Genomic DNA, 24,126 nt, shown 5'->3' with positions numbered 1-24,126 from the left:
GTATTCATATAGTATTTTTCTTTTTTTAATTACTGTTATTATAATGTTTTTAGTATTATTATTTGTAGAAGTACTACAAGAAATATGTGAAGTGGCCTTCACGTTTAATATTAAGAAAAATATATAAATAAATATAAATAAATAACAGTTTTATTATATTATGTGGTCATATGCAAAAGATGGACAGATCTTTGGCAGAAAACAATTTAACACAGTCATTTAATGCACAGTTTAGAAAACATTTATTGTTTATTTGCACAATTTTACATATATATTTCCTATTGTAAATCATATTAATAAAGCATGGCAAAACACACATTCTCTGTAAGTGAAATTAAGAAACATAATCAGCAACTGGGTATTAAACTGTGGCAAATTGTGGTTTCTGTAGAGAATTTGTTCATTTCGAAGAACCACAAATCAGATATATTAAACTGACTGTAGTATAATTTTACTACTGTTATGATTATATCTGTTTAATTTTTTTTCTGCTGCTGTAATTGTGGTATATTGATCTTTTCCCCTGTGTGTGTGTGTGTGTGTGTGTGTTTCAGTCCACTGTGTCTGAGAAGGAGGAGGATGGCATCGTCTATACAGTGGTAGTGAAGCCTCCTCATGGCAGCTCCCATCCGCAGGTAATAACCCATATCCCTCTCATAATCACTCATTACTTATTAATGCAGGCAGGCGTGATCTGCTTCTCTTGGGAGCTTAAAGTAATGTTTGTGGTTTTATGGCTATTAGACAAAACAATATACAGTTAAAGAAGGCAGACAGTTTTTAGTATTTTATTGTGGACAACCAGTGTAATTAGTGCATTTATCTACTGTTAGTTGCACCCATTGCTGACACAGATGTGCAAATGCACACACACAGCATGTCTAGTTCCTGTAGAGGAGTATTGATGATAGACTGCACTGAATAAAATTATGTGTAAAATTTACTTGAAAAAAGTTTTGCAACTTTCTGCATTTGCTTTTTTAAGTAAATGTAATTTCATGTAAATTTAAGTAACTTCAACTTGGTTTCAAGACTTAAATGTTACATAGAGTAAATAAGTGAACTGAACTTCAGTTAATCCTTTCTTTTAGTAAACTTTACTTCATTTATTTTTTGCAGAATCAATCTTTTCTTTTAGTAAACTTTACTTAATTTATTTTTGCTGAATCAATCCTTTCTTTTAGTAAACTTTACTTCATTTATTTTTACTGAATCAATCCTTTCTTTTAGTAAACTTTACTTCATTTATTTTTACTGAATCAATCCTTTCTTTTAGTAAACTTTACTTCATTTATTTTTACTGAATCAATCCTTTCTTTTAGTAAACTTTACTTAATTTCTGCATACAATATTACCTAATTACAATTACTTAATTAATATTACTCAAATAATTTCTGATACATAATATATTATAATTCCTGAAATTTAAATATGTTTAGTTAAAACACACATATTACACTGTCACCTTCCGCGAAAATCCGATTTTTCTTGTTTTTTGTGGAATACAGTAGGTCTCTCCGAGTTGAATGTGTACACCTGCACATTAAACTGTTTTGCAGCCCCCATTGTCTGCAGGAGCTAAGCAAAGAAATCCCCCCTCCCCCCCCCCTCCGAAAAACGGGTGAATTTTGAATTATCTTTCTGCCTACGTAGGCAGAAACTCACAGACCAGCCCACCTTGGCTGGAGAAACTCCCAGAGGCGGAGCTGAAGCGACGCAACATCACCGCTCATCAGTTAGGAGGTGGGAGGCAGTGAGCGGCAGAGCGGCGGAGGGGCGTCGCAGTGCTCCTAGCCAATCAGAGGAGAGATATTTGCATGCTGTTTGCATGTATGAATATTCATGAGCAAAGCTAGAATCCGGTCATTTTGGACACACCCCTAAAACAGTCCATTAAAAAAGAGCTATACAGAGACACCTGAGCACTTTTTTTTTACAAAAACGGCTCACATGTCATTCATTCATACTAGAGACCACAACTAGACATTTTAAAATGAAAGAAAAAACGACGGAAGGTGAGCTTTAACACATGGATGCATGTAATACATTCTTTTTAGTGTACTATAAACTACATGCCATCCATGTGTTGAGACAGTAAGACTTGGTCTGTTTACAAAACAAATCTTTGAGATTATGTAAATATTACAATGTGTGTTTTAACTAAAATATATATGTAATTATAATATATAAATTAAGTAATTGTAATTAGGTAATATTTAATGCAGAAATTAAGTAAAGTTTACTAAAAGAAAGCATTGACTGAAGTTCAGTTCACTTATTTACTCTATGTAACATTTAAGTCTTGAAACCGAGTTGAAGTTACTTACATTTATCTGAAATTAAATGTACTTAAAAAAAGCAAATGCAGAAAGTTGCAAAATTTTTTTAAAGTAAATTTTACTTAAAAAAAAAACTAAATACAACACTGAAAAAAATAGCATTTGTTACCCGTCCCCTCTAACTATAAAATTACCATGAAATATAATTATTAAAATCCTTCAGAGATATAATTTTTTTTGCATTGTAGTGTGACTCCAAATCCCATCTATCCACATTTTAGTTTTGTCCCTAAGTTCATGTTCCCTAAATCATGTTTTGCTAATTCTATGCTAAAAACCCATTCCTGTTACTTTCATTCCTGTTACCCAAAATATAAAAAGTAACAGGAATGAGTTTCAGTTATAGAAATGAGTGCCAGTAACAGGAGTCTTTTATTTTCAGATCAATTATTTGAGCATGCATCAACCATTTCTTTAACATAAAGACTTTCTTGAGAGAAAAACAAAGACATTAGTCGACTTGCTTTAAAACATCCATTTTAAATCTCACATAAGTTTTGGTAACAGAAAAGAGATCTTAGGCTTAAAAATCTTGTAAAAATGAAGTAAAACTGCCTGGGTTTGACCAGGGCATTTTTGAAACAGTTGAATATATGTGTTATTAAATTAAAATGTTATAAAATTAAATTAAAAAGATAAACAAAATTAATTTAATTTGGAAAAGTTACAACAAGCAAATGGCACCCATTTGATGGAAGGGCCCAGCTAACAAACACTAGAAGCCAGTAGTTGCCAGAATTGATTCCAGAAACCAACACTCTGACAGACTTCTTTAAACCCTCATCCAGGACTTCATTAAGGTCACACAGAGTTGTTGATGTGATTTAGAGCACAGCATGACTAACTGTGCACTGTAAACATGAACACAGCTCCACCTGCTCTCTTTACCCACACTTCTACCTACAGTTCTATACAATTATGCTGTTTATAGGAAGTTGTTCTGCACCCTAAACCATATTAATAAATCTTTATAGTCTGTACAATTAAGACTATGTGGGCAAAAGTATTGGGACATTGTTTCTTCTAAAATCAAGGATGTTAAAAAGAGATTTTCCTGCTTTTGTTGGGAGTAATTGTATCCACTGATAATTTTCATGTTTTTCAGGTGAACACAGTGATATTTGAGAAAAGAAATGAAGTTTATAGGATTTACAGAAAGTGTGCTATAATTATTGCATAAATTTGTGCACCCTTGTCGTTTTATTGATTTGAATACTTTTAGCTCTTATTATTGTAACACAAAATTAGTTTGGTAAGCTCAATGACCCTTGATCTACACACACAGGTAAATCCAATTATGAGAATGGGTTAAGAAGCCAAGTGCAATCTTTTCTCTTCTTTGCATCTTCTCTAAAGGCTTACCAACATGGGAGCCTCACAACTCTCAAAATACCTGAAAACAAAGACTTTTCAACATCATGGTTTAGAGCAGGGGTGTCCAAACCTTTTTTGTTGGGGGCCAGAAGGAGAAATATATTTGAAGTCACGGGCCACAGACTCTATAATAAAACAAATAATGAAATATACCACTTTAAATAATATTTTTTTCCTGATTACTTTCATTTACACACCATTTTACTTGACTTACTATCTTTATCTTTGACAGTTTTGTGTAAACTAAGGTTTTTCAAATTGATGTTTCATTTCATGATTTCTCTTAATATTAAACTCCTTAATTACGGCAACTTTTAGACTCTTTGCCCGGTTTTTCTGCGCTAGAAATGCGCACTCTCTCCTCTTTTAGACTCTTTGCCCGGTTTTTCTGCGCTAGAAATGCGCACTCTCTCCGCTTTTAGACTCTTTGGCCCTTTTTTCTGCACTAGAAATGCATATCCTCTCCGCTTTTAGACTCTTTCTAACTTTCATTCTATTTCTAAAATACCTCGCGGGCTGCTCCAAAAAAGGAAACGGGCCGCAAATGGCCCGCGGGCCGTAGCTTGGACACCCCTGGTTTAGAGGAAAAGATACAAAAAAGATTCTAAGATAAAGCTAAAGCTGTTTAACCAGTGCTGTGACCCTCTGTCTCCTGTCTCCCAGTCTGTAGGCCAGCGCTCGCAGTGTGTGAAGGCCGGGACGGAGGAGAAGCTGGTCCTTCACCTCCTCCACTCCTTCTCTATGGAGGACTCGTCCTTCATCACCATCTTCCTCTCTACCTACCGCTCCTTCACCACCACACAGAGGGTGCTGGACATCCTGACGGACAGGTACACCTCAGGTCTGGGATGAATATGAGCTGTTTTGAGAGCAAAGAAGTGTATAACTAAATTTCTCTGTTTTTATTCTGATAATTAGACTGGGAAATCCACCAGGAGAGAATAACAGCGCCACCCGTCAGGCTTTTAACAAGTAAGTACATATATGCTTAATAAATACTAATACTAGGTATAACTGCATTGTTAGTCGGGCTTAAGAAATTTCAGAGTGGTTGGGGCTTCTACTAACTTCTATCTGTGTGTGTATTATAATGCCAATGCTTTATTGTTACTTAGAAATTCATTTTAGTCTGTGGGTGATATGCCATAAATATAATATCTCATTAATATTTACTATAGAGTACATTCCAATATTTGTTTGTTCAGCCATTGAGAGTTAAAAAGACTTTTTCTTCTCCTGTAAACTTTCCATTTTAGAGATATAAGGTGTTGTTTTTTTATTAATATTATTGTGATGATAGTACAGGACTCAGATAAGCACAGATACCAAAAGGATAATTTATTAAAATAAGTATTAATACAAAGAGTACTCAGAACAAGCAGGGTCAACACCTGAGAACAGCAGCAAGAGGGAGCAAACATACCATGAACGAGAAACAGTCCAGGAGTCATACACAGGAAGGATATATCAGAGGGCTGGCTGGAATCAGGGTCAGTAAAAATAAAAAAAGGGTCGTAGGCAAAAGAGAAATCTCAGGCAAGGGATAATAATGTTGTAGAGTTGTAAATCAACAATACTCAACAAGGTATGTGTGAATTAAGGGTGTATATATGGGGGTGTACACAGATGTAAATCAATATTCAGGTGATTTACTTACTGGAGGTGCTGTGTGCAGTGATATGTGATCGTGAGAGGAAGTTACATCTTTGTGTGGAGCATTCTGGGTATCGTAGTCCAGTGACTTGAGATCACAGGTAGAGCGTAGGCGTGACATTTACATACACTAGTTACGCTGGTTTAAGGGATTTTGCCAGAATGTGCCTTTTTGTGGATTGAACCCTAGATATAAGAAATTAGCTTTAATTTTGCACTGTAGCTAATATATAATGAAAGCTTACACTGACATGCCAAAAGTAATGGGATAGCAGTGTTTAAATTGATCATAAAGTGTTACCTCTAGGGAGGGTTTGGGAACAGCCACACCTGTATACATTATGAGGTGTTATCTTGTGAGTGAGGTAAAACACAGAAACAATTTGGTGTGTCAGTCTTTATACCCGACCAATCCGCTTCGTACAAACTGTACCCTAAACTGTGTTAAATTGTTAAGAATCAGAAATACTTGATTATGTTGTTTCTGTCTCTGTGTAAGACAGTGATATCTGTAAAAATGGTGCTAAATTGCAAAAGTACTATGCATAGCATTAATTACATGATAGTTACATTAGCAGCCTCATACAGTGGTATAAAACATTTTCATGATTTTCGTTTATGATCCAAACATTTATTGATCCAAACAACCAATGATTTATAATTCAACTCAATTAAATTTTATTGATATAGCGCTTTTTACAACAGAAGTTGTCACAAAGCAGCTTTACAGAGAAAAACAGGTCCACGCCTCTTATGAGCATCACCACAGAGATGTCAGTTATTGTGGGGACAACAGTCTCAAGGAAAAACTCCCTTATATTAAGAGGAAGAAACCTTAAGAGGAACTAAGACTCAGTCAAAGGAGCCCATCACTCGGGTTGTCCCACTCAGTACAATCAAATAACAAACAACAAACCAATAACAGAACAAAACAACAGTACAGAGAGATAATGTGGAGCTATAGCTAATGTAACAGTACAGAGAGATAATGTAGAGCTATAGCTAATGTAACAGTACAGAGAGATAATGTGAGCTATAGCTAATGTAACAGTACAGAGAGTTAATGTGAGCTATAGCTAATGTAACAGTACAGAGAGATAATGTGAGCTATAGCTAATGTAACAGTACAGAGAGATAATATGGAGCTATAGCTAATGTAACAGTACAGAGAGATAATGTGAGCTATAGCTAATGTAACAGTACAGAGAGATAATGTGAGCTATAGCTAATGTAACAGTACAGAGAGATAATGTGGAGCTATAGCTAATGTAACAGTACAGAGAGATAATGTGGAGCTATAGCTAATGTAACAGTACAGAGAGATAATGTGATAATGTGGAGCTATAGCTAATGTAACAGTACAGAGAGATAATGTGAGCTATAGCTAATGTAACAGTACAGAGAGATAATGTGAGCTATAGCTAATGTAACAGTACAGAGAGTTAATGTGAGCTATAGCTAATGTAACAGTACAGAGAGATAATGTGGAGCTATAGCTAATGTAACAGTACAGAGAGATAATGTGAGCTATAGCTAATGTAACAGTACAGAGAGATAATATGGAGCTATAGCTAATGTAACAGTACAGAGAGATAATGTGAGCTATAGCTAATGTAACAGTACAGAGAGTTAATGTGAGCTATAGCTAATGTAACAGTACAGAGAGATAATGTGAGCTATAGCTAATGTAACAGTACAGAGAGATAATGTGAGCTATAGCTAATGTAACAGTACAGAGAGATAATGTGAGCTATAGCTAATGTAACAGTGCAGAGAGATAATGTGAGCTATAGCTAATGTAACAGTACAGAGAGATAATGTGGATCTATAACTAATGTAACAGTACAGAGAGATAATATGGAGCTATAGCTAATGTAACAGTACAGAGAGATAATGTGAGCTATAGCTAATGTAACAGTACAGAGAGTTAATGTGAGCTATAGCTAATGTAACAGTACAGAGAGATAATGTGGAGCTATAGCTAATGTAACAGTACAGAGAGATAATGTGAGCTATAGCTAATGTAACAGTACAGAGAGATAATGTGGAGCTATAGCTAATGTAACAGTACAGAGAGATAATGTGGAGCTATAGCTAATGTAACAGTACAGAGAGATAATGTGGAGCTATAGCTAATGTAACAGTACAGAGAGATAATGTGGAGCTATAGCTAATGTAACAGTACAGAGAGATAATGTGAGCTATAGCTAATGTAACAGTACAGAGAGATAATGTGGAGCTATAGCTAATGTAACAGTACAGAGAGATAATGTGGAGCTATAGCCAATGTAACAGTACAGAGAGATAATGTGAGCTATAGCTAATGTAACAGTACAGAGAGATAATGTGGAGCTATAGCTAATGTAACAGTACAGAGAGATAATGTGGAGCTATAGCTAATGTAACAGTACAGAGAGATAATGTGGAGCTATAGCTAATGTAACAGTACAGAGAGATAATGTGGAGCTATAGCTAATGTAACAGTACAGAGAGATAATGTGAGCTATAGCTAATGTAACAGTACAGAGAGATAATGTGAGCTATAGCTAATGTAACAGTACAGAGAGATAATGTGAGCTATAGCTAATGTAACAGTACAGAGAGATAATGTGGAGCTATAGCTAATGTAACAGTACAGAGAGATAATGTGAGCTATAGCTAATGTAACAGTACAGAGAGATAATGTGAGCTATAGCTAATGTAACAGTACAGAGAGATAATGTGGAGTTATAGCTAATGTAACAGTACAGAGAGATAATGTGAGCTATAGCTAATGTAACAGTACAGAGAGATAATGTGAGCTATAGCTAATGTAACAGTACAGAGAGATAATGTGGAGCTATAGCTAATGTAACAGTACAGAGAGATAATGTGGAGCTATAGCTAATGTAACAGTACAGAGAGATAATGTGGAGCTATAGCTAATGTAACAGTACAGAGAGATAATGTGGAGCTATAGCTAATGTAACAGTACAGAGAGATAATGTGAGCTATAGCTAATGTAACAGTACAGAGAGATAATGTGGAGCTATAGCTAATGTAACAGTACAGAGAGATAATGTGAGCTATAGCTAATGTAACAGTACAGAGAGATAATGTGAGCTATAGCTAATGTAACAGTACAGAGAGTTAATGTGAGCTATAGCTAATGTAACAGTACAGAGAGATAATGTGAGCTATAGCTAATGTAACAGTACAGAGAGATAATGTGAGCTATAGCTAATGTAACAGTACAGAGAGATAATGTGAGCTATAGCTAATGTAACAGTACAGAGAGATAATGTGAGCTATAGCTAATGTAACAGTACAGAGAGTTAATGTGAGCTATAGCTAATGTAACAGTACAGAGAGATAATGTGGAGCTATAGCTAATGTAACAGTACAGAGAGATAATGTGAGCTATAGCTAATGTAACAGTACAGAGAGATAATGTGAGCTATAGCTAATGTAACAGTACAGAGAGATAATGTGGAGCTATAGCTAATGTAACAGTACAGAGAGATAATGTGAGCTATAGCTAATGTAACAGTACAGAGAGATAATGTGAGCTATAGCTAATGTAACAGTACAGAGAGATAATGTGAGCTATAGCTAATGTAACAGGTACTAATTTTAGAATGTAAAATGTGGTGGGCACATAATAGATATGGATAATGCAGAAACAGGTACTAATCTATCAATGTGAAAAGGTGATGAGAACATAATTGATAATGGAGAGCTATGGCTATTATAGAAACAGATTCTGAGTGTGTGTGCTGAGCAACATCAGGTACAGGGCATCTCGATACATGTAAGAAGAGATAGATAGAGAAAACGGAAAGGAAAGAAAAAGAAAAAAAAACGACTCACTTTTGGGTAAAACAGAAAACTGTGTACATTGAATTTGTCCCAAACTATCTCTGTAAATCTAAACCCAGAAAGAAACCCTCTGAGTAACACATGCTGGGTGCATACCGCTGAGATCCATCTGTCTGTGTGTGTGTGTGTGTGTGTGTCTGTGTGTGTGTTGTGTTCAGGGCAGTGTGCACGGTGTTCAGCACGTGGTTGAGCGAGTACCCGGAGGACTTTCGGTCTCTGGGGGATCCCTCCCGCTTGCTGCGCCTGGCCCCCCTGCTGCCTACTGATGCGGCGGGTGCTGACCTCAAGGGCCGGCTGCTGAGGATCGCCGAGGAGCTCAGCGAGAAAGCACTGATTCCTGACCAGCCTCCAGGTGAGACCACAGCTGCTGAAACATTTACATGCACAGGCCTTTTCTGGGCCAAAGCACACTTACGGCTCATAACCGCAGGGCAGACAGTGGGGCAGTTGTGGCTCAGTGGTTAGAGCAGGGGGTTATTGATCACAGGGTTGTGGTTTCACTACTCGCAGCCGCTAAGCTGGTGCTGATGAGGCTTTCAGCAAGGCCTTAACCAGCTCTGTGCTGCAGCAGGACTGAACCTGTGCTCTGATTTCTGCTTTCCAAGCTGGGGAAACACAAAATAATCAAGTACTAAATAGCAATATACAGGGGTTGGATATTGAAACTAAAACACCTGGTTTTAGAGCACAATAATTTATTGTGGTGACGGACAGTTCTTTTGGAAACAGGAGAGTTGAGGTGCACATTGAATTCTGCTGTGATTTGTTCAGCTGTGGTTTTATGTTTTTTGGATACAATCCGGGTTAGCACCCGAACATCCCTTTCAGACAGCTTCCTCTTACAGCGTCCACAGTTAATCCTGTTGGATGTGGTTGGTCCTTCTTGGTGGTATGCTGACATTACTCTGGATACCGTGGCTCTTGATACATCACAAAGACTTGCTGTCTTGATCACAGATGCTCCAGCAAGACGTGCACCAGCAATTTGTCCTCTTTTGAACTCTGGTATGTCACCCATAATGTTGTGTGCATTGCAATATTTTGAGCAAAACTGTGCTCTTACCCTGATAATTGAACCTTCACACTCTGCTCTTACTGGTGCAATGTGCAATTAATGAAGATTGGCCACCAGGCTGCTCCAATTTAGCCATGAAACCTTCCACACTAAAATGACAGGTGTTTCAGTTTCATTGTCTAACCCCTGTACATGGATTCCATTCAAATCATAATTTTTTTTCTAAAATAAACAAACTGAAAATGTCACACAATGCAACAACAATTTTGCTATTAATCATAATTAGGATCATGATTTTTTTTTTTAAATGTGGATATTTCTGTATATATTGTTGGAAGGGAGTAATTATAATGTAGTGTGGATTAGACCTGGCATACTAGATTTTGATTTAGATTATATCTAGATTATTTTGTACTGTTTATTTTGTTTGTTATAATATTGTAATATGCAAAGTTACTGAGTTTAAACATGAGTTTTAATGGAGGAAATAAATGCTAGTGTATCTGCATATAATGCTTTTTTTTTGCAAATTCCTCCTGGAAAAGAGGAAACTATGTGTGTTTGTGTGTGTGTGTGGGAGAGAGCAAGAGCCTGCAGTAACTTGAGTCATATGAGGAATTTGTCTATAGTGAACTTGTGGAGTAATGACATAATGTTACATTTTTGATAAATTAGTGATCTGAATTGTTTCCACCTGATTCCATTCCTTTAAAAAATTATGTGAACTGATTGGAACTGAAGCGAAATCCCTAAGAATGACGGATTCTGAAGAATGATTAAAAACACTCAAAGTAGATGGCTAAATTTATATTTAAGACTTATTTTAAGTGATTTTCTAAAATCAATCAGCATACAAATCATACATTTTGAAATTTTAAAATGGTTTTGACAGTTTTATACACTGTAAACAAAAATCATAAAATCAAGATTTAAATATTATAAATAACACACCTGATGTGTGCAGGTGTGATAGATCACAGTATAAACCAATAGGGAGTCGGAATGGTATATGTTTATACTTCTCTACATCCAATCACAATCAGATTCACTCTATCTGGATGGAGAGATTTATCTGGATAGGGGTTTTATTGAACGATGAGAAGCCGGAATGAAAACAAGCTGAGATGAAATATGAGTAAAGAGGCTATTTTTAAAATGTGAGGAGTAGAAAGTTCAGATAATTGTGTGAAAATGTAAGAAGTAGAAGTAAAAAGTTGTCTAAAAAAGAATAATTACTCCAGTAAAGTATAGATAATAAGTAACGTAACAAAGTATTTGTACTTCATTAATTGACACCTCAGATTCAGTGCATAAATAAACTAACTTCTGATGTGTCTTGCAGACTCTGCCAACACTTTCCTCCAAAATCCTCCAGACCCTAAGAAGTTTGAGGCCACCAGCATCCTGGGCTTTCCCTCCAGTGTGATAGCTGAGCAGCTGACTAAGATTGAGACGGTGAGTGTGAACGCTGTGTACAGAGGCAGACAGACATGTGGACACACCTCATTAAATGTGAGATTTTATAAACGCTTTAGCAAGAACGATCCCACCAGTGGGACTTACCGTGGCTGGTCCCTGGTTACTACTGCTACTATTCCCCACGCCGTTCTGCAAATGAGGCAGAGCTGAAGCTACATAACAATCACACTGTGGACCTGAAGCTCTGCTAGAGCTACATAAACTGAATGGACTGTTAAAGCCATGCTACAGTCAAAACCTATAATTTTGGCATGTATTTTGTTAGCAACATTGTTAGCCATAGCATCTCCTGTTAGCCAAGCAAACCAGCAACATTATTGTAGCTTATTTAGCTTATATAGTCTTTATAACCACTAGCCACCCAATGCTAGTATTGCATACTGGTACCTGTTTCCAGTCTAGATAATCACAGAGTATCAAAAGTATTTTACGCCACTTTTACAATTACAGTTCATACAATTACATGAAATGCTATGCTAATGCTAGGCATGGGCTAGAAGTGTGAACTGTGTTGCTGGAATGATGGTGCTCCATCCAATACTTTTAATTGAGATTAATTGGGGAGTTGGGAATGAATAAATATTAAACAATAAAATATTAACAGCAATGCTCCAAAATCTAATAAAGAGCCTTTACTGGACAATTAAAACAGTTTCTCCAACAAAAACAGGATAACCCCTTTTTTGATACCCTTGATTCTGGAAGAAACAATGCATGAGCAGGTGACACAATACGTTTGTCCATACATTATACATTTTTATTATGTTTCTAAATGGTAACATTCTTAAGGGTAATACTCTATTATGAGTAGTCCTTTGTAAATGTTTAATAAACTCTTAACAGACTATCAGTAAAATACCAACACTATATCAGTAAAGTAGCAGCAGTGAAGTATCTGAATACACTGAGGTAAATATTGGACATACATAGTGTTGATGCATTACTTACATTAGTGGATGTACTGTTCATAGGAAAAATATGCTATTATCCTAATATGCTGCTTCCACTAACCCAAGCCTAACACTCACCTTAACCTTAGTCCAAATCCTAACACTAATCCTAACCCTAACTTTAACTTTAGTCAAAATCCTAACCTTTACCTAACACTAACCTTAACCACAGTCCAAATCCTAACCTTAACCTTAACCTCAGTCAAAAAACCTAAGCCTAACCTTAACTTTAGTCCAAATCCTAAAACTAATCCTAGCACTCCCCTTAACCTCAGTCTAAAACCTAAACCTAACCTTAACTTTAGTCCAAATCCTAACCTTAATCCTAACATCAATCTCAGTCCAAATCCTCAAACTTACACTAACCTTAAACTCAGACCTAATTCTAACCTTTACCTTAACCTCAGTCCACAACCTAATCCTAAACTTTAACTTTAGTCCAAATCCTAACCTTAATCCTAACATTAATATCAGTCCAAATCCAAATCCTAACCTCAACTTTAGTCCAAATTCTAACCCTCAACGTAACCTTAGTCCAAAACCTAAACCCAAACAAATCCTAACCTTAATCTCAGTCCAAATCATATTCCTAATCTTAACTTTAGTCCAAATCCTAACCTTAATCCTAATGTTAATCTCAGTCCAAATCCTATTCCTATACTTAACTTTAGTCCAAATTCTAACCCTCAACGTAACCTTAGTCCAAAACCTAAACCCAAACAAATCCTAACCTTAATCTCAGTCCAAATCATATTCCTAATCTTAACTTTAGTCCAAATCCTAACCTTAATCTTAACCTTAATCTCAGTCCAAATCCTATTCCTAACCTTAACTTTAGTCCAAATTCTAAACCTGACCTTAACCTTAGTCGAAAACCAAAACCCAAACTAATCCTAACCTTTACCTCAGTCCAAACACTAACCTTAACTTTAATCCAAATCCTAACTCTAATCCTACCGTTAACACAAAGTCTAACCCTAAACATTATCTTTTATCTTGGTCGTAGTCTTAACATTAATCTCAGTCTAAGACCTAATCCTAACTATTACTTTGGAACTTGATCTAACTTTAAACTCAGTCCAAAACCTAGTTCTAACCTTAATCTAAATATAAGACCTAAATCTGACCCTTATCCAGTTAAGAGTTTCAATGGTGTGTATCAGAGCTGTTACATGAGTTTTATCAGGTGAACATCTACATATATTAAGATGGACTCTCCAGATAAAGTCCAAAACAACTGAATTCAGTTTTAGTCTTCAGTAAAAGCTGTTGATGATCTACTGAATGGTCAGGTTCAGCTACTGAGAGTCTGAAATGGTTTGTTTAATCTAAAAAAAAACATTTACATTGTCAGAGTTGAAAAACAGCAAAAAATAAAAACACTACTGTTAAACTTTTAAAGCTGACATATCAGATCATTGACTGTCCTTACTGAGTAAACACAGTGAGTAATATTAAGGCCAGCTAAAATGATTCAGGTCACGTCTGTATATTGTACGATAAGTCGATAATGTAATGTATTCGTTGAGGTCATTTGCATACGGATTAAATGCTCTCTTTATTCTCCTCCTCTATTAGGAGCTGTTCCTGAAGCTGGTGCCCTACCACTGCCTGGGTTCACTGTGGTCTCAGAGAGATAAGAAGGGCAGGGAGGGAGTGTGCTGGTCAGTCAGAGCCACGGTTCGGCAGTTTAACCGTTTGGCCAACGCCGTCACCGCCTCCTGCCTGTGGCAGACAGAGCTGAAGACCCAGCAGAGGTCTCGGTTTCTGGAGAAGTGGATCAGCGTGGCCGAGGTCAGAGCTGTTAAGTTGTGCTGTGCAGAATTTGATACGCCCTTCACACACACACACGTCTCATAAGTGTTTTACTTTTACTTCTGGTTTCTGGCTCCAGGCGTGCCGAGCGAGGAAGAACTTCTCATCGCTGTACGCCATTGTGTCGGCCCTGCAGAGCAACCCCATCCACAGACTGAGGAAGACCTGGCAGGAGACTGACAGGTCAGTGTCTTATCTCCACAGCAGGGTCCAGGCACAGGTAGAAGAAGCTGCTGTTGGCCTCAGGCAAAGCAATCTCCTGGAAAACCTCCACTGCATGGAGATGTGTGGTGTGTAAAAAGTTCTCGGATTTGGCAGAAACTACTGTAATCACACTGGGAGGCAACTCGTCTTTGTACCATTTTCCTCCTGTGTGTCAGTGGGTGCGATCAAAACTTACATTAGAACACTGCCACAGAAATGTGTCATTATTATACAGTATAGAAATACATTATTTATAGTATTTCTGAAGAAAAAAAACACTACTTTTGAAATATAACACTGTGAATTGTTATATGCTGGATTTTTCGTCATACAGATATTTCTTTCAATTATCAAACAAACTTACCCAAAGTCCTCAGGGGATCAATAAGATGTTTGTTGGTAAATGTAAAATGGACTATTGTGTTGTTTTTGGTCAGCAGTGTTTTTTATCTTGAAATTCTCCCATGGAGACCATTTTCAACCAGTCTCTCTTTCCTATTATTGAATCATTAACACTGACCTTAACTGAGGCGAGTGAGACCTGCAGTTCTTTAAATGTTGTTCTGGGTTCTTTTGGGACCTCCTGGATGAGTTGTTCATGCCCTTTTGGAGTAATTTTGGTCGACTGGCCACTCCTGGGAAGGTTCACCACTGTTCTATGTTTTCTCCATTAGTGAATAATAGCTCTCACTGTGGTCCTCTGGAGTCCCAAAGCTTTAGAAATGACTTTGGAACCTTTTTCAGACTGATAGATGATCAATGACTTTATTTTCTCATCTGTTTCTGAATTTCTTCAGATCTGGGCATAATGTGTTGCTTTTTTCGATCTTTTATTTGCTTCATGTTGTCAGACAGGTTCTATTTCAGTAATTCTTAATTCTACAGGTCTGGGTGTAATCAGGCCTAGTTGTGGTTAGTAGTGAAATTGAACTGAACTTTCCAAAAAGTGTGATTAATCACAAGGGGGCAAAAACTTTTTCACAAAGGGCTAGATTAATTTGGATAGTTTTTTCCCTTAATAAAGGAAATCATCATTTAAAAAGTGATTTTTATGTTTACTCAGATTATCTTTGTATGATATTAAAGTTTGTTTGATAATCTGAAAAAGGAAAGTATGACAAAAATGCAAAAACAAAAGAAATCTGTAAGGGGCAAATACTTTTTCACGCCACTGTATAATGAATGAATTAATCATGTATCTGGTATAATATTATCATGACCAGCAGCATCTGGTTAGAATTGTCCATGCTAAGATACAAGCTGCTTTAAAAGAAATCACGTACATACATATATCAGAGAAACTACTATTTTTTTTGTCTATTTTCATACATAAGGCGCAATGGATTATAAAGCACATTTTAAGCGACAATAGTAAGGAACAGGGGTGTCGCCATGTTTTCCTTCTTAAGCCTACTTTTATCCTTTAACAGATTGTAATTATTTAAAAAAAAGTATTTCAAAGTCAAATGAGCGATAGATGTTAATCTACACAGATTTATCTCCTGAAGGGTGAGTAAAGCCCTTCTAAAGCTTAGATTTCCAGTATTTTAGTGCTTTTTAGTGTTTTGTTCCAGCTGCCTGGGCGGCTCTTCTGAGGCTCAGCCAACAAAACCCTTGGGTGGATTTTTAATTTTTGGACCTGGACTACCTGCCTTTGTGTGTTCACATATATTTAAATAGGATCTCCGGCAGATTTTGTGTTTTACAGAGACTTTTACAGGGCATTGCATATGTTGTAAAGTAACATATGACATTGCAAAGACTATTATTAGTGAAAAAATGTCTTTATTTTGAAACGTTTCTAACTGTTGTCTGTGTTGCTGGTGTTGCAGTGTTATTAGCCAATCAGATTTGTTGATATGTTTGCATGTATGAATATTCATTAGTAAGAGTTAAAATATTATAGTTTCTCTCTCCCCACTCCTCCACCGGACACAAAACAGCTCACATGGCATTCATTTATATTAAAAACCACAACTAGACATTTTAAAATAAATGAAAAAACTATTAAATGAGACCTTTAAGGTATTAACTCTACACAATGTTGCTTCAGAGCGTAAATTACATACAGTATCTGTATGAATGAGCCTGCAATCTTAGTGAAGCATTGTGGGAGAGAGTCAGAGAGGTCATGCTCTTTGTGTTTGTGCTGTGATCCCAACAGGGAGGCGGTGAAACGCTACGAGGAGCTTGCCTACATTTTCTCGGAGAAAGACAACTACTCCCAGAGCCGCGAGCTGCTGAAAGAAGTGAGTCACCATCCAAACCACAAAGCTTCTCATTCAGAACTCCTTCCGGCTCTCCCTGTTAAAGAGGAGAAGAAGACATAGATGCTTCCATTGTGTGATTTGATTCAGCCAGTTTCAGCCCAGGCTGTGTATCTTATAGAGCTGTGAGCTGAAGGTTAATATGGGCTGCTTGAGCACTACAGTGTCACGTCATGGAGAAATGGAGGTTTTTAATGGTAATGGAGGCTAATAAGGGAAGGAAAACTGATGACACGTGTAGAATGAGCTGTTTAATGCCATTCATGCAGTTGTAAGAGATCATGTGTTTGGTCAGTGTGTGCTTAGTCTGCATTATCAGCATTGTAACTTCAATATATTTACTAAATGTTTTAGTTAATAGTTTTAGTAGTAGCATATGATTTTTCTTAACCCTAACATTAATAACACCATCACTAACCCTTCTTTAATTTTACAACATACAACATCAAATAAAATAAACAGGTACCATGGATGACCCTATAAAAAAATCAGGTAATCCTTAACAGGTAATGTCCTAACAAAAAAAAAATAATGCTGCTGGGAACTTGGTCTTTTTTCCACCTATTCCTGGAACATGTGAAGGCCTGATTTAAACACACAAACACTAACACACATCAGGTAAACTACACCCATAAAATATGTTACTCTCCATCACTAACGTCGGATAAAAATCACTGAACGCATGCCTCTTGAAAAAACATAGATGGGAGGAGAGAATTAACCATAACATTAATGACATCAGTGAACATCCTGAAGCTCCCCAAAGTCCTCTGCAACTCAGACAGCAGCAACACAATAAAAAACACATGAAAAAAATGGTGTGGGTGAAAATCACCTGGCGTTAGCATTCTAGGGTTAAAGGACTAGTTAGTGTGAGTAAGATTCAACACCAATAAAAATAACGTGCAAAAAGGAGTTGTTCAGAATCAAATTAATCTTTATACAGTATCAGTTAAAAGTATGGATGCTCCTTCTCATTCAACATTTTTATTTATTTATTTATTTTCTACATTGTAAATGAATAGTGAAGTGATCCAGACTAGGAAAAAGCACATAAGGAATCATGTAGTAACTTAAAAGTGTTAAAAACAAACTAAAATACTCTGTGAAGAACCATTTTGGTGCTCTTATCTGGGGAGCTGTTGACTTCTGGTAACTCTGATGAACTGAACCTGTGCAACAGAGGGACTCTTGCTCTAACTTTTCCTGGAGCAGTCCTGATGAGAGCCAGTTTCATCATAATAGTGAAACTTAAGGATAGTTTCAAAGTTTTAACTTAAGTTGAGTACCGGTAGTTCTTACCATAATATGGATTAGAACAATACTCATGCTCAGTGCAGTTACACATTCTCTTCAGAGAGGTCTCTAAATCCCCAAATCCCCCAAAACCTCAAATTAAATCACTTTTCTACATTGTAAATTGATACTGAGTTGAAACATACTATGAAGGAACACATAAGGAATCCTGTAGTAACTTAAAAGTGTTAAACAAACAAAAATACTCTGTGAAGAAGCATTTAGATGCTCTTATCTGGGGTTAAGCTGTTAACTTGTGTTTATTTCTGAGGCTGGTTCCTCTGATGAACTTATCCTGTGCAACAGATGTAACTCTTGCTCTTCCTTTTCTGGAACGGTCCTGATTAGTGCCAGTTCCATCATAATGTTTTTGATAGTCTTTGCAACTGCAATTAAGGATACTTTAAAAGTTCGTGAAATTGTCTTTTAGATTGACTCACCCTTTATGTCTTAAAGTATTTTTTTTCTTTACTTAGTTGAGTAGTTCTTGCTTCTCATTATATGGATTAGAACATTACTCAAACAGAGCTATTCACTGTATACCTGTAACTCTACCTCTTCACTACTTTACAACTGATGCTCTTAATCACCTAAATTAAGAGACAAGAAATTCAAGTAATTAACTCTTGACGAGTTCAGCACAGCTGTTTACTGAAAGCCTAAATTACAGGAGACTCTACCTCATAACTCTAACTGAGAAAATCCAGCCAAGATGTGCAAAACTGTCTCTATCTAACCGGGAGCTAATTTAAAGAATATAAATTATAAATGTGTGTATTCTGGTTTGTTAAACATTTTTTTACTAAATAATTCTATATGTTTTTCTTCATAGTTCTTGATTTTAGTATTTATTTCCATTGCAGAACATTTTAAAAGGAAACATTACCCAAAATTAGTCTCTGAGAGTCTTTTTATAGGGCAGTGGGGAAAGCACTTTCATACCATTTAGAGGTAAATTATCATCTGTAATAATTTACATATCTGCCTGAGACATAACTGCATGAGTTTTGTAGCAATCCAGGGGAGCATTATTTATTTTTTGTCTTATTGAGTTTTGTGTTGTTCTTTTCTGTATTGATTTGCTAAAATAGGAAGTTTATAAACAGTATTTTGGCCTTGTGAAAAACGGCCTCCAGTTCCCTTAAGCACTCAGGCCCAGGCAATTATTAGACAGCCTCCAGGTTCAGGGCTGTTCTATTATAGTCATTATAATAATAATCAAACCACCGTTGCTGAATAAACAATTAGCACAGGCCTCCTAACATTTGCTTTTGTACTTGATGCACGGTTGTTTGTGATATTTTATTTTAAACTGTATGTAACTATGCATGGCCTTCTAAAAGAACAGCATGATCAGTTCAGGCTGGTCAAGCTGGTTAATGGTTACCAGCATAGGGTATTTCTACAATCTGAAACCCTGTGCTGAATCCCTCAGCAAATGCTGGTCTCAAGCTGGACTTTTCAGCAGGACATAAATATGTCAGAATGTAGTAAACAGCACTTTTTTTCAAAATGTATGTTCCTCTGGAATGCCCCTGTGCTTCATAATAACTCACTCTCTTGTGTTGTGCAGGAGGGGACTTCTAAAACTGCTAATGTAGACACTAAAATCAACAACAGAAGACACACGGTAAGTACGCCTAACATGTAACAAATGTACAAATATGATTTTAAACTGTTCTGAAAATATATATAATTTTTTTTTACTGAAATATATACTTAATTGTACTTAAAACATATTGAAAAATTCTTAAGTATGCTGCAAATTTACTAACAGTTTTATGTACGTACTTAAAATATATTAAAAGTACATTAATAGTATGCTTTCATCAAATGTTTGAAAGTAAGTTTTGATCATACTTTTTAATTACAATATAGTGTATTTAAAAATAATAGACTACTATTATGTACTATAGTACACTTTCAGTTTAATGTAATTCAGTTATTATACTTCTAAAATATTTATTTCCAAATAAACTTTTGTACATTTTTAGCAAAGTGTGTTAAAAACAACTGTGACAGTAGTTCACTTAAAGTACAATGTATCATGTAACTTTTTAGAAAGTAAATTAAATTACTACTAATAATATTTTTTTTAAGTAAATTTCTAACACGCTAAAAATTGTATAGTTAAATATATATTTTTAAAATATATTTTTATACCCAACAAAGTTTACTAGAAGTGTTCTACTTACAAACAAAAGGAACAAGAAGTATATTTGTACTTGTATAATAGTGTATAATAGTGATACAGTTGTAATACTCATTAAATGTATTATAATTTTATACTGTAAGCATGTTTAAAATATGGGGTTGCATACATGAAGTAGTTTAAATGTTTAAATGTTACTTAAGAATATTTAAAATAGTTAAATTTTAGTACAGTTAAGGACACTACAATTTAAGTAAGACTATTTTTATACAATTAAAGTATAATAAGTACAAAAACGTTCCATTTTAGCACTCTTTAAATATACTGATTAATAAAGTGGCTACAAGTTCACTTTAGTGCACTATAGCATAACAATGCTTAGTATACTTTAATCTACTTTTTTCACTATAGTCATTACACTGCCTGTACTGTATGCTTGGAGGGCTATAGACTAGATATAGATATAGACTTTACAGGTTTTGACCATTACCTTCAGATAGGGAGGGACAGGTACAACAACAGACTTTTTTCATGTCTTGCACCCGAACTACTAAAATATCGTTGGAGTTTAGGAATAAATCTACACTGATGGGTGTGGTGGTCTGGAAGTGATGTGTGTACATTTGTGTACATTTCTGCCATGTTGATATTTTGGTGGTAAAAAACACAGGAGCTCCACTGACTGATTAAAACCATGACAATAGCCAATCATCAGAGTCCATTCCTATAGGTGCGCCCAGTGCTCAGACAACCGACTTTTAACTAAAAAATAAACAGAATAAAAAATTAAATAACATTGCTGTTCCCTTAAATGAGCTGCTGGTGTATCTTCACAGTGTGAACACGCAGGTCAGCATTCTCTACTGAGACAAAAAAAAGCACCGCACTGTTAAGATACCAACGTGCCAAAGTCAGTTACCAATTACCAATTGACACACTGATTGGTTTATTTCACCTTACGCCCAAAACACCCCCAAGATTAATTAGGAGAATATTTTTTGCACCCTCATGATACCAAAGATACACAGACACGCCCCTAAATCCGGCTGCATGATCTGCAATTGGCCGATTTGCTATAAAATCTGATGGAGGGTGTATATTACCCTTACAAAGGCTGTAGAGGTTTCTGTAAAGCCTTGGAGAAGTTATGGATGACCAGTTATCTGAATTTTCCTGTGTAACATCTAGAGAATTCGACCTTTTCTCTCCAAGTAAGGCACTTAGGTGCTTATCATTTCTGTCCAATGAAAGAGAAGTATCTCCAAAACATTAACTTTACAGGAAAGAGAACAAACCGTCTAAACCTTAAATGTAAGTAATTGTAAAAAGATTTTATTTCAGAGCATTTTGGAGAATTTTCGTTGGTCCGTTCATCAAGAAATTTTGGCACATTGTAAGAGACAGTTTGTCTGTTTAATTTAAGTAGTAAACTAAAAATCGATACTTGTTTTTCACTGGACAGTGAGTTTTCCACTGTGAGCCAACAGGCCCCTGCAACTGATTCATAAAGAGGCAGTACGACACTTTTTCAATCTTCCGAAGTTTAGTCATGTGACTCTTTTGCTTCGTTTCCTCCACTTACATCCAGTTGCCGTTCACATTAGACACAAAACCCTGACTCTGGCCTACAAAGCCAAAAACGGAGCAGCTCCTTCATTCTTGATGGCAATAGTCAAAGTCCAACAAAAGACAGACATGATGGATGTGTGATGGAATAAACTTACACTGGGTGTAAATGTAAATGTAAATGAAGGATTCTTTAATGCTCATTAGTCAGCTAACAGCATTAGGAATAATGCTCTGTCTCTCTCTCTCTCTCTCTCTGTCCTGTAGTCCAGTGCTCAGGGCACTGTTCCATACCTGGGCATCTTCCTGACTGATCTCACAATGCTGGACGCTGCAGTCAAAGACAGACTAGAGGTAAGACATAGCATACACACCTAGGCACATTGCTGTGAGAAACTGATTGCATACATTGACAAGAGCATTAGTTACTGAGATCAGTACATTACATTGTACTGTACAGCAGCATGCCAAAAGTCATGGCATAGCACTATATAAATTCACAGTGGCATATGATCAGCATGCCTATGGCAAAGTGATATGAATTATGGAAGTCGACTGTAGGAGCCAGATGGACATTACAAGTTGTGTGGGCATTAAGCATATGCCACAGAGGACAGCTCAGTGCAGTAGGTTGTAATGTGTTTTGCGGGTCGGCATGACCAAAATATATATCATGGTATTTTATATAGATTCGAACCGTTTCACAGTATATCACTGTATTTTTATTATTTTATTTTATTTAATGTTATTTCTTTTGGATGACTGGGCTATAATACAGATTTTTGATTTACTGTGCTGTTAGGAGTACATATAACATCAAATATTAAAGGTTTAAATTAAAGTTGTGATTACTATTGTATTTACTTTGTCAGAAAAAGGTTGGATATTCACCACCCCACCTCATCTCCAACTCTCCAACTCATTCCAAAAGTATAGAGCATTCAGAGATCACTGTTCCACTGCTCCAGAGCTGCATATTAATCTTGATGTTTGTTGTTGATGATGAGTGGATCATCACTCTCTGAAACTCTCAGATGTAAATGACTCTGGGAAAGGTCTTAAAACGATTAAAATTAGAAAATAATCACATGAATATCAAATATTTTTGTCCATATTTCTATATGTTTGATCATGTTTAAAAACTACAACTATACACTAGAATAATAATTTCTCTCTCTCTCTTCAGAATGGCTACATTAACTTTGATAAGCGGAGACGAGTAAGTGAATTTTTCAATATTAAGAAAAACAAATGACAAATGAATAATTAGTAGGGGTGGGCGATATGGCTCTAAAATAATATCACAATATTTCAGGGTATTTTTGCGATAACGATATACATTTGGCGATATAGGATAACAGAAAAATGATTCATTAATTTTAGATATATAGTATAATAGTGTAACAGAATAATCATAATGTGGCAAAATAAATAATATAGCTTAAAATAATATAGTGCAGCAAAAATATTTCAGAATATTTTCGTGCATATCAACTGCAAACTAAAACAATTAGACAATAAATACACTTAAAAGTAGTCCATTATTTACTGTGAAGCTTTAAAACAAAACAGCCCTATTATCACAATATGGATTTTTAATATCATTATTATTTCGGTGTCACGATATATTGTATACGATATAATTTTGCCCACCCCTAATAATTAGTCAACTCTGAAATATTGACAAATGTTTTTTGTTTAATATTATATAATATTGATTATATCAGATAATCGTTGCAGCCCTACTGCACAGTTATATAGTTGTATTCAAAAGTTTGGACAACCCTAGTCAAATTACAGATAATTAAATGCAAATAAGGATAAAATATCCTTTCACCAAGAATCTCTAGTGTTATTCATAATGTGCCGATGTGGCAGCAGGTTTTCATTCAATACAGATTGGAGATCACTTGATTCCACTTGTTGTGACCCTATTGTAAACCCTTTGCAATTCCTATCTTACACCCCGACAGCAGTCTATTTTCACGCCTTGTGCCGCACTGTTAAAATAGCGTCAGAGTTTAGGAAAAAAAATCTACACTGATGGGTGTGGTGGTCTGGAAATGAGATGTGTTCAATGTCTGGCATGACCGAAATTAGCCTAGACAAACCCAAATTTTAACTCAACAATGAACAGAATAAAGAATAAAATAACATT

General features: G+C 35.9%; 1 protein-coding gene across 3 annotated transcripts in view; it reads left to right on the top strand.

The window, feature by feature from the left end:
- Window positions 1–24,126, top strand: part of rgl2 (ral guanine nucleotide dissociation stimulator-like 2) — a 65,216-nt gene that overhangs the window by 23,507 nt on the left and 17,583 nt on the right. For all 3 annotated transcript variants that reach the window (XM_022668648.2, XM_022668649.2, XM_049464787.1), the window contains 11 exons: window positions 555–635; window positions 4,377–4,543; window positions 4,632–4,685; window positions 9,383–9,576; window positions 11,582–11,694; window positions 14,247–14,462; window positions 14,563–14,666; window positions 16,852–16,936; window positions 19,824–19,880; window positions 22,236–22,322; window positions 23,155–23,187. In XM_022668648.2, coding sequence (XP_022524369.2) covers window positions 555–635; window positions 4,377–4,543; window positions 4,632–4,685; window positions 9,383–9,576; window positions 11,582–11,694; window positions 14,247–14,462; window positions 14,563–14,666; window positions 16,852–16,936; window positions 19,824–19,880; window positions 22,236–22,322; window positions 23,155–23,187 — 1,191 coding nt within the window. The remainder of the gene's footprint in view (window positions 1–554; window positions 636–4,376; window positions 4,544–4,631; window positions 4,686–9,382; window positions 9,577–11,581; window positions 11,695–14,246; window positions 14,463–14,562; window positions 14,667–16,851; window positions 16,937–19,823; window positions 19,881–22,235; window positions 22,323–23,154; window positions 23,188–24,126) is intronic.

This window comes from Astyanax mexicanus, chromosome 1 (assembly GCF_023375975.1).
Source record: "Astyanax mexicanus isolate ESR-SI-001 chromosome 1, AstMex3_surface, whole genome shotgun sequence".
Taxonomy (NCBI): Eukaryota; Metazoa; Chordata; class Actinopteri; order Characiformes; family Acestrorhamphidae; genus Astyanax; species Astyanax mexicanus.
The sequence above is the reverse complement of the archived record's forward strand: the minus strand, read 5'-3'. Positions and strand labels throughout refer to the sequence as shown.